Raw genomic sequence first — 15,029 nt, 5'->3', positions numbered from 1 at the left:
ATGAAAATCTGGCAGGAGGTGACAGGCACGTTAATATCAATATCATCATTAACACTGTTGTCGTTTCGTTATATGGCTCATTTCCATTGAACATCCACAGTTCTCTTTTTTCCCTGAGTTGATTATTGCTCGTTGCTTTAAAAGATGAATTTTTGATGCACTTCGCTTATCATACTATTTTTGTGGCACGGTTGCCGACATCCATTTCATAAATTCCAATTGGCTTCTTTAGTGGTGTTGAGATAATTCCATATTCTGAATCTGCATGCCAAACTGAGCCGAAATCCAAATTTTCATCAATTTTGGTGCCCGGGAACCTATTTAAAAATCAATTTGAAATTTGTATGGGAGCGATTTGTCGAATCACCCCTTGTCGCATTTTGTACTGGGCGGAGCTGTCAAGCAGTTGCCCAGCTGTCAAAAGGTGATTTCAAAAAATCTCTTTGAAATTGATTTTAGATACCAAAATAAAGTTCTAAAAATCTGAAAAAAAATCATAGCGGCTCAGAAAAAGGTGCTCTTTCGTTTAAAAATAAAAAAAATCATTGAATTTTTCTTAATTTAAAAACCCAATAGGGTCCTAAAATTAAAGACGAAATCTCGCTTATATTGAATGATACGATCAAGCATGGTATTCTGATCGGAATTGTACTTAACTCGAACTTGAAAAACAAAGGAATAATGAGAAAATTCGAAATAAGAAAAATGGTAAATAGTTCTACTTTGACATTTGAGGTCAACCTTGTCTGACTGAGCTCGACACGGTGAAAAAAATCACTCAAAGTATGTGTTATAAGCTAGGGACGAGACAAAAGCCTAAAAAAAAATAAAAATTATATATTTTCAACTACGGTTAATAAAAACGTCAAAAAATGAGTAAATATGTATTCTTGAACCATATATTGTGGTTTAAAACAAGAATTCCGATAGGACTTTAGGAGCCTATTATCACAAACTTTTTCCATGAATATAAACGCACAAACCGCATAACACTGGCCACCGGTAACAACTTTGGTGAGAAAAACAGAGTGACACACCACCAAGCAAACCACTTGCTAGTCTGTGACAGACCGATTGCACGGTTGCTCTAATAATGGCGAATCTGTTTGTCTGTGGTTCATATTTTCATATTATTTGCAATTTTCCCGGGAGCAAATCCCTTTTCTTAAGACCACACTGAAAGACGGCTTGCGGTTGAAATTACTATTCTGAGGGTCAACATAAATGCACAACACCACTTGATTTGTGCAGACTGAGTTTCGTTTCAATTCAACAGATTAATGTTTTCAATTTTACCATGGACTCGATTAACAATTAAAAAAGTTTCTGCTGGCAACCGGATTCGAACCAAGAATCTTGAGATCACCAGGCTCGTACGCTACCACTCGGCTATCGAACCGGTTGGTATGAGAGGAAACAAAACGCACACAAGAAGCGTTTGTTGGTCGATCATCACGTTTTGCCATGGTAAATTTGAAAACATTTTCATGGTGGTCATTACCGCAACCCGTCGTTCAGTGCACGACACCGATCGATGCAAATTGCAACCCTTCGGTCCGAATCAGCTTGAAAGGCGTCGCGATGCCCGCAGCTGGCGCAAAACGTTCACGCTCGTTCAAAACTACTCTAAAGAGAGTCGTTTTTGACTCACTTCGATACAAAGTGCATCAGCTCATTTTAGAGTAAATCGAAGTTACTCACTTTTGAGTAACTGTAAGATTTTCCAAAATTAGAGTAGTTTTTAACTCACTTTCTTAATTTCAATAAAAGCAAAAGTGAGTTAAAAACTACTCACTTTTTTATTATTTTTAGATGGCATTTTATATTTTAAATTATTATAAAACAAATACACAAGAAAGTAAACAACATAGATAATTTATTTATTTCTCCATTTAATATAGAGTGTACAGTTTTCAATTAAAAAAATAAATAAATAAAATATCCAGGTATATCCTCTCCGCGGTTGGGTTGACTGCTTCGACTTCACCCTGACTTTGATTATTGAGGGTTCCATCTAGTGCGTTTTGGCCAGAGCAGATTCTTTGGAGGGGGACACGGGGACACTCACAGGGCGACTTTCGGGGCTCTTTCATCCGAGGTTCCATTTGGCAGTAATCGAGGCAGTAATTTAATTTCCTCAATATTAAATAATTTTTATCGATTTTCCTTGTCATCGATAATCCTTTCCGTCTCATGGAGACACCTTCTTTCATCTCGAACGAGTTCCTGAAAAAAATATCAACATCGGCACAATCATGCTATTATTTCACAGGTATGTCAATCTAAGAAACTTACCAGATTCATTTCCAAACATTTTTCCGCATGAAACTATCACAAAATTATAGTTTTTTAATGTTAATTTTATGACCGGACCGAGGTCCGGACTTAGCTTGTTTTTTTGCAAGTTTTTGACGGTTAAAAGTGAGTTCATTTCTGATGCCGATACTCAAAAGTGAGTAAATCACTGATTTTCCCATGAGAGAGTAGAAAACTACTCTCTTCATGAAAATGAAGTTACTCACTTTTGACAGTTATTGTCAAAGTACAAAAGTGAGTAAAAAACTACTCTCCTGAGAGTAGTTTTCAACGAGCGTGTAGGGAAAGTGTAAACATCTGAAACTTGAAAATCGTTCTGAAAGTTTAGTTTCCCAAAATGTGCGTTTTGTTCTGAATTATATTTAGTTTATCGTATAGAAACTGATAATGAGTAATTGTTTAAAAAGTCGCAAATCTCATCAATGCAAAACCCGACGTAGAACGCGTGTAGTTCGAATCGTTCGCCGCCAACCAGCCGAATCAGCACAACCGACAGATCCCCCCACCGAAAGCCAGCCTATCGGCTCCCATCCGGTCCGCCAAATCTGCATCAAATACCTGACCTGCCCCAACCCGTTGTACGAACGATGGCTGCTGGAGATGATTGCCGAAGCGCAGGAAAAGGACGCCAAAAGCCGGCTGGTGCTACAGAAGGCTCTAACGTCCCTGAGGCGCTATCCGCTGCCAATCCGGACGCCGAGGGATTGCATCATGCTGACCGGTTTCGGGATGGGAATTTGCGAAAAATTGGTGGCAAAGCTGAACAAGTTCAAAAGGGATGGTGGGGTGCAGTTCGATGAAGCGGCGAGCGATGCGATGGTTGAGAAGATGTTGAACGATCGACAGGGAGAGTTGTACCGGAAGTTGGTACCGGGCGAGGCAGCTGCGTTGGATGAAGAAGGTACGGTCCTTGTAGTATTTACCTAAAGTCACCCCACATATGTTCTCAAACAGAATGATTTTTCCTTCGTAGATAACGAGATTTTGGCACCAACCGAGGAGCAGTTCGAGATACCGGATGATTCGGTGTTCGACCATTTGGACATCGTTGAAAATGAACATCCGACAGTGTCGAATCCAAAGGCTATTCTGCTCGTCGACACTCAGGAAACCATTGGCAAATCCAAAACCAACCTGGATCGGACCCTGAAGGAACTGGAACAGTACCACATTGACTTTGAGGTTCGTCGTTTGAGTGCCGGTGATTTCCTTTGGATTGTTCGGGACGATACTGGAACCGAGTACATCCTGCCGTACATTGTGGAACGCAAGCGGATGGATGATCTAGCCAGTAGCATCAAGGACGGTCGCTTTCACGAGCAAAAGTTCCGGCTGAAGCAGTGCCGGCTGGCCAATGTGGTGTACCTGATTGAGAATCTGGGCCAGAATCGTCAGGTGGGTGTTCCACAGGATACGCTAACTCAGGCGGCGCTAAATACCTACGTGCAGGACTTTACGGTGAAGTACACGGACGATCATCGCCACACGGTGCTGTATTTGTCGATTATGACGGAGCTGCTTAACAAAAACCTTGAGGGTAAAACTTTCTGGAACATCACCAACCTATCAGTGGAGGCAACGGCCGCAACCGCGTCAGATTTCAACCTAAATCAGCGTACAGTTCCGTTGATTTCGTTCGAGTCTTTTAACAAAGATTCGTCCAAAACGGCCGACTGCACGGTACGGGAAGTCTTCATAAAACAGTTGCTTCAGATCAAGCTTCTCGCGATCGATAAAGCAAACGCCATCGTCGACAAGTATCCAACGCCGAAGGAACTAATCCTGGCCTATGAGCGATGCACAAGCGAAGAGGAGAAGGAAAAGCTGCTTAACATTCCGTACGGACCTACGAGGCGGACAATCGGATTGAAGCTAAGCAAAACCATCTACCAGCTGTTCATGAGCGACGTCTATCAGTAATGAGGTAAGTTTATTTCATCGTCTGTATTTAGAATATTAAATTTTCAATCCACGATATGTACGGATAGACCTTGGTGTAGACGCCGGGTGATCCCGCCAAACCGCAGTACTTTCCGAAGGATGTCACCCCGATTATCGTATACGTACAGTAGACACCTTCGTCGTTGTAAATTTGCAACGGTCCTCCAGAGTCACCCTAGAAGATTAAAAAAAAACAGTTTTGTTATGATAACATGTCACGAAAATAAGGCTCAACTGCAGGGTAAAACCCTGCATTTCTTACCTGGCAAGTATCCTTCGAGGAATCCCTCGACCCCGCGCAAATCTGCGATACCGCATTCAGTCCATCCTTGAGCTTCCGGTTTGCCTCAAACTGCACCGAGCATTCCTCGTGCCCAAACATATCCAGCACCACCTTCAGCAATATGGGACTGGTAGCCTCTCCATATCCAATAGTGCCCCATCCGGTGGCGATGGCCCGGCGGTTTTTCAGTTCACCGCTCATCGGCAAGCAAATCGGACGAATGTACGGCGACAGAATCACCTTGCGGTCCAGTTTTATCAGGGCGATGTCGTTGTACTGGGACGTCAGACGATACTCCGGATGGGGAATCGTTTCGGCAATGTTGAAATCTTCCGGGAAGGCCTCGTCGTTCGAGGAATCCAGGGCCAGCTCTCCGAGGCGGACTGTGGTGGCGGGACCGCTGAAACAGAAGTAAAATCTCGCGTTTAGTATCATACGGGCGTATCTACAATGATCGATTTCTCTTCATCGACTTTCTGGGGTAGGCGGGGCAGTATGGACACCCTCAATATTTTCAAGTATGCGAACTCTTTTGAACTTTTAATGAATGGAGAATACAGTTCATTTATTTGAAACGTAGTTTCAGTAAAGAAATATTCTACCTATGGTCGCATAATTGTCCCATATGAATAGGAAACCCAGCAAAGATGGGACTGATATGCGATCATGGGTAGTATTCTATATTTAAATTATACTTGATTTTACGCGAAAAAGTTGCGTCCTCCGTTTTTTGTGCATGGGAATTATAATTTTCACACCATCTAAAATAAGATTTAGTGAGTGATTACCTGCAGGTCGATTAAAACTTGATAAAGCCTGTATCCGCAATAAACGGGACACAGCCATATTTCGCGGTAACTCTGCAATAGATATATTAAAATTGCTTAAACTTTGCCTAATAATATCTTAAGATGGGTTCATTTCACCTGCAAAATTTCATGTGAATCGGTGAAGTAGCTTTTGTTATAGCAATGAAACAGTAGAACGCGAGCAATTGAATTTTGTACAGCCCCTGGTTTAGCTTGTCAGCGCTGTAACTTTTAAATTTGATAAAGGAAATGCCTGAAATTTTGATCACAAACCTCTCAATCTACTTTACTTGCATAGGCAAAATTTCAAAAAAATCGGTGCACCATCAACAATTTCATAATCGAAACATATATTGGGGCTGACCGTGATTTTAGCCCTTCAGACAACAATTAGTGAGCACCCCTTATTGTTTCGATTGTATTGTTGAAAGTACTACACCAATAATCATCAAATTTTGCAGGATTGATATACACATAATCAACTACCTTCTGTGAAAATTTCATGAAAATTGGCAGAGACATTCAAAAGTTATGAATAGACAAACATCGCACATAAAAAACATGAAACATTTTCACTAACACTATCCCCTATCAACACCAGTAACTTTCAATCCAATTGTTAAAAGTTGATGAAATTTTGCAAGAAAGTGTCTCTATAAGTATCATAACTGCTCACGAAGGATCATAATTATCCTCACAGAACTGATAATTGTACAAAATCTTAAAAACCACGTCTGTTTCTTATCTACAGATAAAAGTAATGCATCGATTTTTATGAAATTTTGCACAAATAATAAACATACATCAAAGAGTTTTCAGTCAACTTTTGGTCAATTTTTATTGATTCAGTACAGAGTTACTGCCGTACTTCTGTGTCCCGATTATTGCGGATACAGGCTTAATTTCTAGAACACATGCAAGTAGTTTTGCTGTATTTACATGCTTAACATGTATAAATTTTCTTCTTTTTTTATATGAAAAAACTATTTTGAAAACATCCTGTTCTACCGGGGCAGAATGGACATTCATCTTTTTGATAGAAGTGGCAAGGTAAAAATAAAACCTAAATCACACACCAACCAAATTCTTCGATTTCAGTATATTTTCGGTTAAAAGTTCACTATAGTAGACATAGAGTGAAACAAATTGGTCAAAAAACGACAACAGTGGAAATTAGTTGTTCTAGGCACAGCTGTACATGCCGACAAAAACAAAGCTTTATCCAAAACAGCCTGAATTTAAATTAACTGAACAAAAATGAACTACTTTGCCATGGGGGTGTCCATTCTGCCCCGTCTGCTTGAAGACGGTCATGAAAAACTATCATTTTTCGAAACATTTTTTGAAGAAGATAAATCATATTTTTTCGTGAACACTCTTATGCAATAGCTGCTAAACATCGTAACATCGCTGCCAAGACTTGTCCTATCTCGCTCAGTCCCATCTACCAGCATGTACTTTGTCTTAGCCGCATTCATCAGCAGTCCGACCTTTGCTGCTGCACGTTTCAGGCGGGTGTACAGTTCTGCCACCGTTCCAAATGTTCTAACAATAATATCCATATCATCCGCAAAACAGACAAATTAGCCGGATTTCGTAAAGATCGTATCCCGGCTGTTGAACCCGGCTCGTCGCATAACACCTTCCAGGGCGATGTTGAATAGTAGACAGGAAAGTCCGTCACCTTGTCGCAGTCCCCGTCGAGATTCGAATGAACTGGATAGTTCACCCGAAACCCTTACGCAGTTTTGAACACCGTCCATCGTTGCTTTAATCAGTCTAGTCAGCTTCCCAGGAAAGCCGTTTTCGTCCATGATTCTCCATAGCTTTGCGTGGTCGATACTGTCGTATGCCGCTTTGAAGTATATGAACAGATGATGCGTTGGGACCTGGTATTCACGGCATTTCTGGAGGATTTGCCGTAGGGTAAAGATCTGGTCCGTTGTCGACCGGCCGTCGATGAAGCCGGCTTGATAACTTCCCACGAACTCATTCGTTTTAGATGACAGACGACGGAAGATGATCTGGGATAGCACTTTGTAGGCAGCATTCAAAATAGTGATCGCCCTGAAGTTCTCACATTCCAAATGGTCGCCTTTCTTGCGGATGGGGCAGATTACCCCTTTCTTCCACTCGTCCGGTAGCTGTTCGGTTTCCCAGATCCTGACTATCAGCCGATGCAGACAAGTGGACAACTTTTCTGGGCCCATCTTGATGAGTTCAGCTGCGATACCATCTTTACCAGCTGCTTTATTGGTTTTGAGCTGGTGCATGGCATCCTTAACTTCCCTCAGCGTGGGAGTTGGTTCATTTCCGTCCTCCGCTGCACTGGCGTCGTCGTTTTCTCCGTTGCCGTAGGCTCCCGTGCCTACGTTCTCCACGCCGTTCAAGTGCTGCTTCCACCTTTCGATCACCTCACGTCCGTCCGTCAAGAGGCCTCCGTCTTTATCCCTGCATATTTCGGCACGCGACACGAAGCCGTTGCGGGATGCGTTGAGCTTCTGATAGAACTTCCGTGTTTCTTGGGAACGGCACAGCAGTTCCATTTCTTCACACTCCGCTTCTTCCAGGTGGCGCTTTTTCTCCCGAAAGAGGCGGTTCTGCTGTTTCCGCTTCTGTTTGTAACGTTCCACGTTCTGTCGAGTCCCTTGCTGCAGCATTATTGCCCTCGCTGCGTTCTTCTCCTCCAAAACCGTTCTGCACTCTTCGTCGAACCATTCGTTCCGTCGATTCCGTTCCACGTACCCGATGGTGCTCTCGGCTGTGTCGTTGTTGGCTGCTTTCACTGTACTTCAGCAGTCCTCTAGAGGGGCCTTATCGAGCTCGCCCTTGTCTGGCAACGCGGCCTCGAGATTCTGCGCGTGTGCTGAGGCGACATCCGGTTGCTTCAGTCGCTCTAGGTTGTACCGTGGCGGTCACCGGTACCGTACATTGTTGATGACGGAGAGTTTTGGGCGCAGTTTGACCATCACCAGATAGTGGTCGGAGTCGATGTTGGCGCCACGATAGGTCCTGACGTCGATAATGTTGGAGAAGTACCGTCCGTCAATCAGAACGTGGTCGATTTGAGATTCCGTCTGCTGTGGTGATCTCCAGGTGTAACGATAAGGGAGGCTGTGTTGGAAAAAGGTGCTACGGATGGCCATATATCCAGTGCTGAAAATTTCATTTCGCCATATCTAAATTCAACCTCCTAAAGCTCATTTTATAAGCTGAACCTGAAAATATGCTATATGAAAAACTTGTGCGGCTAGACCAGTTTTGCAAGAAAGTCACAAAAAGCCGCTATTTTTCAAATATTTGATGTAAATGTCACGGGCTACCTTTGCAGAATTGGTCTAGCCGCACAAGGTTTTCATATACCATATTCTCAGGTTCAGCTTCTAAAATGATCTGTAGGTGATTGAATTAGGATATGACAAAATGATTTTTTCAGCACTGCATATATCTACTTACGTGCTAACCCTAATTTGTATTCGAATGAGTGTTATCAGTTTCGTACCTTTTAATTCCGCCCTTATTGCTTATCCTTTGACAGATACGCGTATTTCGACTACCACTTGTAATCTTCCTCAGTGTCAGCTATCCACTCAAAAAACCTAATTTGTAGTTATTATCTAAAAAGGTGAGAATTTATCGCTAAAACAAGTAAACAGTACTTATGGATTAGTTTCTTAACCTACACAGAAAAAAAATGTAATTAAAATTCAGCAAAAAATCATGCACATAAAGGGAATGCTAGAGTTGGTGCACTTTTCATGAGATATAATGTAAAATTACATTTCCATTGTGTAAATTTCCACCAACCATCGCGTAAACCATCATGGACTCCAACCGGTTACGTGACTATTAGCGGAAATTTACACGATTGTAACATAATTTTACATGATATCTCATGTAAATATGCACTAACTCTAGCATTCCCATTATGTGCATGATTTCTCGCTGAATTTTACATGAATATTTTTTTTTGTGTATGTATGTGACTTAAATTACTAGGATTAGCCTACGGACTAGAATTGCCTTCTGTGCAAGTGCTACTAAATGTGACCCTTTGGCTTGATAAAAAGGTGAGCGAACAAAATGTACATCTAAAACATATTCCTAAACATATAATAACATATATATATATATATATATATATATATACGTTATGAGGAACCCGGCACCGGAACTCTTCAGCAAATAGTATCAACAACAACAACGCAGCAACAACAACATGGGACATGCACAAACGTGCGCTTGCGAGGAAACGCACGTTGGACGGCACATAAAACGATGACACGCACTTCTTGATGCAATCGATGACAAGACCAGTGAGCGGTTACCATCCGGAGGACTTTCGCTGACCACGCAGGTTCAGCAAACAAAACCAGTTGGAGCGGCCACGGAGTCTTTAGTCTAAGTTTGAATTCTGATTTGATTTGTATTAAAGTTAATTAGTGAGAATAAAATTATTTTTTTTATCATTTCGTTAGCGATCACAGCATTGCTGGCGCAGTCTGGACAAGTGTGGAAATAAGTGCGTAGGAAAGTTTCTAAGTGTCACTGCAAAAAGGGACTTAGTGCAAAATTCAGATCCTAGCTGAATTAGTGGATATAAGGACAGTGAAGTGAAGTGAGCGCTAGACCAAAGCTGAACTTAGAGAACATAAGGACAGTTTTTTTTGAGTGACCGCACGAAAACCGACTTAGCAACGTTCAAGGAGAACAACTGAACCATCGGGCAACCGCTGCTGAGAGGACATCAGCAGTTTGAGTGGTACAGAGCGAGGAAGGACCCACACACATCGAACCTCAACACAACGAAGAACACTTACGACTCCGGAGGATGCTGATAGCACTTCTGTAAGTAAACAATTTTTTTAATCAACCTAACAAATCATACAGTGATCACTAACGAAAAAAAGTGAAAACGAAAACAAAAATTTAAGAAACAAAGAAAGTGAAAGTGAATATTTTATTCAAATAAGCCTCAAATTTCAAGAGAGCTATCCGAAGCGAGGTGTGTAAAAGTTTTATCTAAAAAAAAAAAAAATATGGCAAACTTACAAGGCGAATCCCTACCGTCTCTGCCAGACCCAACAATCGAGGAACAATTGATGGAGCAAATCCATAAGTTAACGGAAAATCAAAACCAACTGATTAATACAATCAGAGAAATGAAAACGAGGGCCGACGATCCGTTCCTTGCATTTAGGACGCCGGACCCAATCAAAAATTTGCCCAACTTTAGTGGAAATCGGAAAGAGACTCTAGCTTGGCTAGAAGACACCGAAAATACCCTAAAATTATTCGAAATGTATCAGGGTACACCCATGTACCAACAAATAATTCGAGCCGCTAAAAATAAAATCATCGGGGAGGCAAAAGAGATTTTGATAGCAGCAGGCAATCCGAACGATTGGGTATCTATCAAGGAAATTCTTATGAATTCCTATGGGGATCGCCGAGACCTTACTTCCCATATCCAGTCGCTATTTTATGTACGACAGGGCAAGAAAAACCTAACGGAATATTACAATAAAGTTAAGTCCATTGACACCGCGATTAAATCCACAGCGGCTGCTATGGATGACTATAAACAGTCAACAAAGGCAATAAACTGCTTAATCAGTTTAATGTCGTTGACTAGATTCATTGACGGGCTGGACGATCAAATTTCCATGCACGTAAGAAGCTACGGGCCCAAGTCGCTGGAGGAGGCATACACCATCACGATGCAATACTCCAACGCCGCATATAGGCAGAAATTGGATCGACCAAGCACATCAAGTACCATCTACCCGCAACCTGAGAATCATTTCAAAAACCCAAAATTCAATTCCAACCACAACGGTAACAGAAATAGTTTCGCAAATCAGGTAGCGACGAATCAAAGTAAACAATCTGCTCCTCCTCAACCAGGGCCAAATAATAGAAGCTATTCTGATAAATTTAGGGCACAAAATAATTCGGGAAGATTTAGACAAAACCAGAAAGCCCTACCAGAAGATGTGTCGATGAAAACGCACATCTCAAAAATGCAATTAAACACGCACGAAGAAAACGCGGAACCAGAATCTGATACCCCACGTCAGTTGGACGATTCAATTCTAGAATCGGATGACGATGACTGTTTCTTCGACGATGAAATAAATTTTCACGTGGGCGAAGTAACGGGAATAAAAAGTTGAAAGATAACAACTTCATTCCTTATATCACCATTAAAACGTCCAAAGGAGAGATGAAGTTTTTAATCGACACCGGAGCGAATAAAAACTACCTCTCGCCAGAACACGTTAACATCGAAAATTGTAAAGAAGAAACCGGGATTAGGGTGACAAATTTAGCAGGAACCTACAAAATACACAAGTCAGCTTCATTTGACCCATTTCAAATAAACAAAAAACTAAAATTTTATATTTTCAAGTTCCATGATTTTTTTGATGGCCTTATTGGGTACGAGTCTTTACGAGACTTAAATGCTCAAATAGACATTGGTAAAAACACATTGAAAATGGGAAGAAAAACAATCCAAATGCAGAAGAAATTTCCGGACAACCATAAAATAAATTTAACGGAGAACGAGTATCAATTTATAAAAATCAAAACCAAGAAAGATGGAGATTTTTTCATAGAGGAAGAAAAACCTCATAAAAATTTCACTGTTCTACCTGGTCTCTATAAAAGCCTGCACAACTTAGCTTTTGTAGCAGTGCAGAACCACTCAAAAGCCCCAATGGAAATAAACACTAACGAAATCGAACTTGAAAACGATTCATTTGACAAAGTAGATACCTACTGTAAACCAATGCAGAATATAGAAAATGACCCGTTCGATTTGACCGAACTTCCAAAGCAAATCGACCTCAAGAATTATACTTTTCGGGACGATCACATGAACGAAGAAGAGAAACGTTCTCTGAAAAATGTGATCAATAATTTTAAAGATGTTTTGTACGTGGAAACGGATAAACTTTCGTTCACCCACAGAATTAAACACAACATTCGTACGGTAGACAATATCCCAATACATTCAAAATCGTACAAATATCCCTACGTGTACGAGAATGAGGTACAGGAGCAAATACGAAAAATGTTGAAAGATGGAATCATAAGAGAATCAATTTCCCCATTCACTTCACCTGTATGGGTGGTTCCAAAAAAATCAGATGCGTCCGGTCGAAAAAAATTTCGCTTAGTTATCGACTACCGAAAGCTGAACGAAAAGACAATCAACGACAAGTACCCCATCCCAGAGATTACAGACATTCTGGATAAATTGGGAAGGGCGAAATATTTTTCTACCATTGACCTAGTCTCTGGCTTTCACCAAATTCAATTGGCGGAAGAAGACATGGAAAAAACGGCTTTTTCCGTGAATGGCGGCAAATACGAATTCACTCGTATGCCATTCGGCTTGAAAAATGCACCGGCTACATTCCAAAGGGTCATGGACTGTATTTTAAGAGACTTGATCGGAGTATGCTGTTTCGTCTACATGGACGATATTATCATATTCTCCAGTTCTTTACAAGAACATGCGAAAAATTTAGCGCAAGTTCTTCAAAGACTGAAAGATGCCAGACTGAAAATTCAGCTGGACAAATGTGAGTTCTTCCGAAAGGAAACTCAGTTTTTAGGTCATACAGTCTCAGAAGACGGAGTACGACCCAATAGTGACAAAATTGAAGTAATCAAGCAGTGGCCAATCCCAAAATCCGAGAAGGAAGTTCGACAGTTCCTAGGAATATTGGGATACTACAGGCGATTCATCAAGGATTTTGCCAAAATAGTTAAACCTTTGACAGGTCTTTTAAGAAAAGACACTGAATTTAAAATTACACCTGAAATCGAAACCTGTTTCGAAAAGTGCAAGCAACTCTTAACGCTAGATCCAGTATTGATTTACCCGGATTTCAGCAAGGAGTTTACGCTGACAACAGATGCAAGCGACTATGCAATAGGAGCAGTACTGTCACAAGGGCCCATAGGCAAAGACAGGCCTATCGCATATGCCTCGAGAACGCTAAGTAAAACCGAAGAAAGGTATTCTGCTACAGAAAAAGAATTCTTAGCGATCGTATGGGCGGTCAAACATTTTAGACCGTACCTCTACGGTAGAAGATTTAAGATGTTCACAGACCATCAACCATTAACCTTCTCATTCACTAACGCTAATCACAGAATCGTCAGAGGGAAACTCGCACTGGAGGAATTCGATTATGAGTTGATTTATAAACCTGGCAAACAAAACGTGGTTGCCGACGCTTTATCCCGAATAAATCCAAACCAGGAAGTTAATACAAATTCCCAATCATCTTTAAATGTTGAACCTTCTGAACAAGGAAACGATCCACCAGAACACGAAAACGATGATGATATGACGGTCCATTCAGCGGATACAAGTGACGATTACTTTATCCCATGCACTGAGAAACCTATTAATTTTTTTAGAAACCAGATTCTTTTTAAAATTGGAAACCTAGAAATGATGTCATACGAGCAAATTTTTCCCAATTTTCACAGGCACATCATAGGCAGAAAAGAATACACCGAAGAGGCAATAGTAGAAATTTTCAAACAGACCCTCGATCCAAGAGGTACAAACTGCCTTAAGGTCCCCATACCATTAATTCAACTAATACAGGAAACATATAGAAAACATTTTTCATTAAACAAAGTTTACAAGATTTTCATTTCAGAAACCATGTTGGAGGACGTGAGAATGGATGAGCAGCAAGATGAAATAGTGAGAGAAACCCACACCTATGGACACAGAGGAATCAAGGAAAACAAAATCCAAATATTACAAACATACTTTTTCCCACAACTCGAACGAAAGATCAAAATTTTTAACGACTCCTGCGATATTTGCAAGAAAGCCAAATATGACAGGAAGCCGCCTAAACTAATTCGAAAAAGTATATTCGGAGAAAATCCTTTCGACCGAGTTCACGTTGATATTTTTTTTCTAAAAGGTCAAAAGTGGCTTACGATAGTCGATTCTTTTTCAAAATTTGCTAACGCGATTCCCCTACAGTCCAGGACTATAATTGACATAAAACACGCTATAACGGAACACATCCGTCAATTTGGAAGACCAAAGACCATAATAAGTGACCAAGAGCCATCTCTCAGATCTATAGATTTCATAGGATTTTTGAACGATCTCGGGATCGAAATTCATTTTGCCAGCAGCTCGGAATCTAACGGAATAGTGGAACGGTTCCACTCGACGTTAATCGAAATATTCAGAACAACTAAATTAAAATTTAATAACCTAACTACAATAGAACATATCAATATTGCTGTGGATATTTACAACAATACTTTCCACCAAGCAACTAAAAAGCAACCCCGTAACTTAATATTCAACAATGCCAGAACAACAAATACAGCGGAAATTTCGGAAAAATTTAGAGATCTTCAATCGGCAGTAAAAGTTGAACTCCTCAAAAGAAAAAACAAATACGAGGAGCAACATAAAAATAACGAAACACCTAAACCTCTTAACCCCGGCGACAATAAATACATTAAAATTTCCCAAAGATTAACAAAAGATAAAGATCCGTATAAAATCATAACAGTAAAAAACGATAATAACCTTACATTCCGTGACATAAATGACATCAAAATACATAAAAATCGTATTAAAAAGTAAGTATCACTATTCACTAATACTGTAAACATTTATA

At 40.6% G+C, this 15,029-nt stretch overlaps 3 protein-coding genes across 6 annotated transcripts in view; 2 read left to right on the top strand and 1 right to left on the bottom strand.

The window, feature by feature from the left end:
* Positions 1-15,029, top strand: part of LOC134287830 (uncharacterized) — a 216,384-nt gene that overhangs the window by 58,609 nt on the left and 142,746 nt on the right. The window lies entirely within an intron of this gene.
* Positions 2,602-15,029, top strand: part of LOC109409337 (crossover junction endonuclease MUS81-like) — a 39,066-nt gene continuing 26,638 nt past the window's right edge. For all 3 annotated transcript variants that reach the window (XR_009997570.1, XM_029869291.2, XM_062850844.1), the window contains exons 1-2: positions 2,602-3,217; positions 3,290-4,240. Coding sequence is in view for 2 of the 3 variants with exons in the window: in XM_029869291.2 (XP_029725151.2) it covers positions 2,704-3,217; positions 3,290-4,236 (1,461 nt within the window). In the remaining variant the exon portion in view is untranslated. The remainder of the gene's footprint in view (positions 3,218-3,289; positions 4,241-15,029) is intronic.
* LOC109409339 (venom protease-like) overlaps positions 4,217-15,029 on the bottom strand; it is a 21,537-nt gene continuing 10,724 nt past the window's right edge. For both annotated transcript variants that reach the window (XM_029869292.2, XM_029869293.2), the window contains exons 4-5: positions 4,520-4,940; positions 4,217-4,432 (exon numbers count right to left, since the gene is read on the bottom strand). In XM_029869292.2, the coding sequence (XP_029725152.1) occupies positions 4,265-4,432; positions 4,520-4,940 (589 nt within the window). In that variant the 3' untranslated portion in view covers positions 4,217-4,264. The remainder of the gene's footprint in view (positions 4,433-4,519; positions 4,941-15,029) is intronic.

Source organism: Aedes albopictus, chromosome 2 (assembly GCF_035046485.1).
Source record: "Aedes albopictus strain Foshan chromosome 2, AalbF5, whole genome shotgun sequence".
Classification (NCBI taxonomy): Eukaryota; Metazoa; Arthropoda; class Insecta; order Diptera; family Culicidae; genus Aedes; species Aedes albopictus.
The sequence above is the reverse complement of the archived record's forward strand: the minus strand, read 5'-3'. Positions and strand labels throughout refer to the sequence as shown.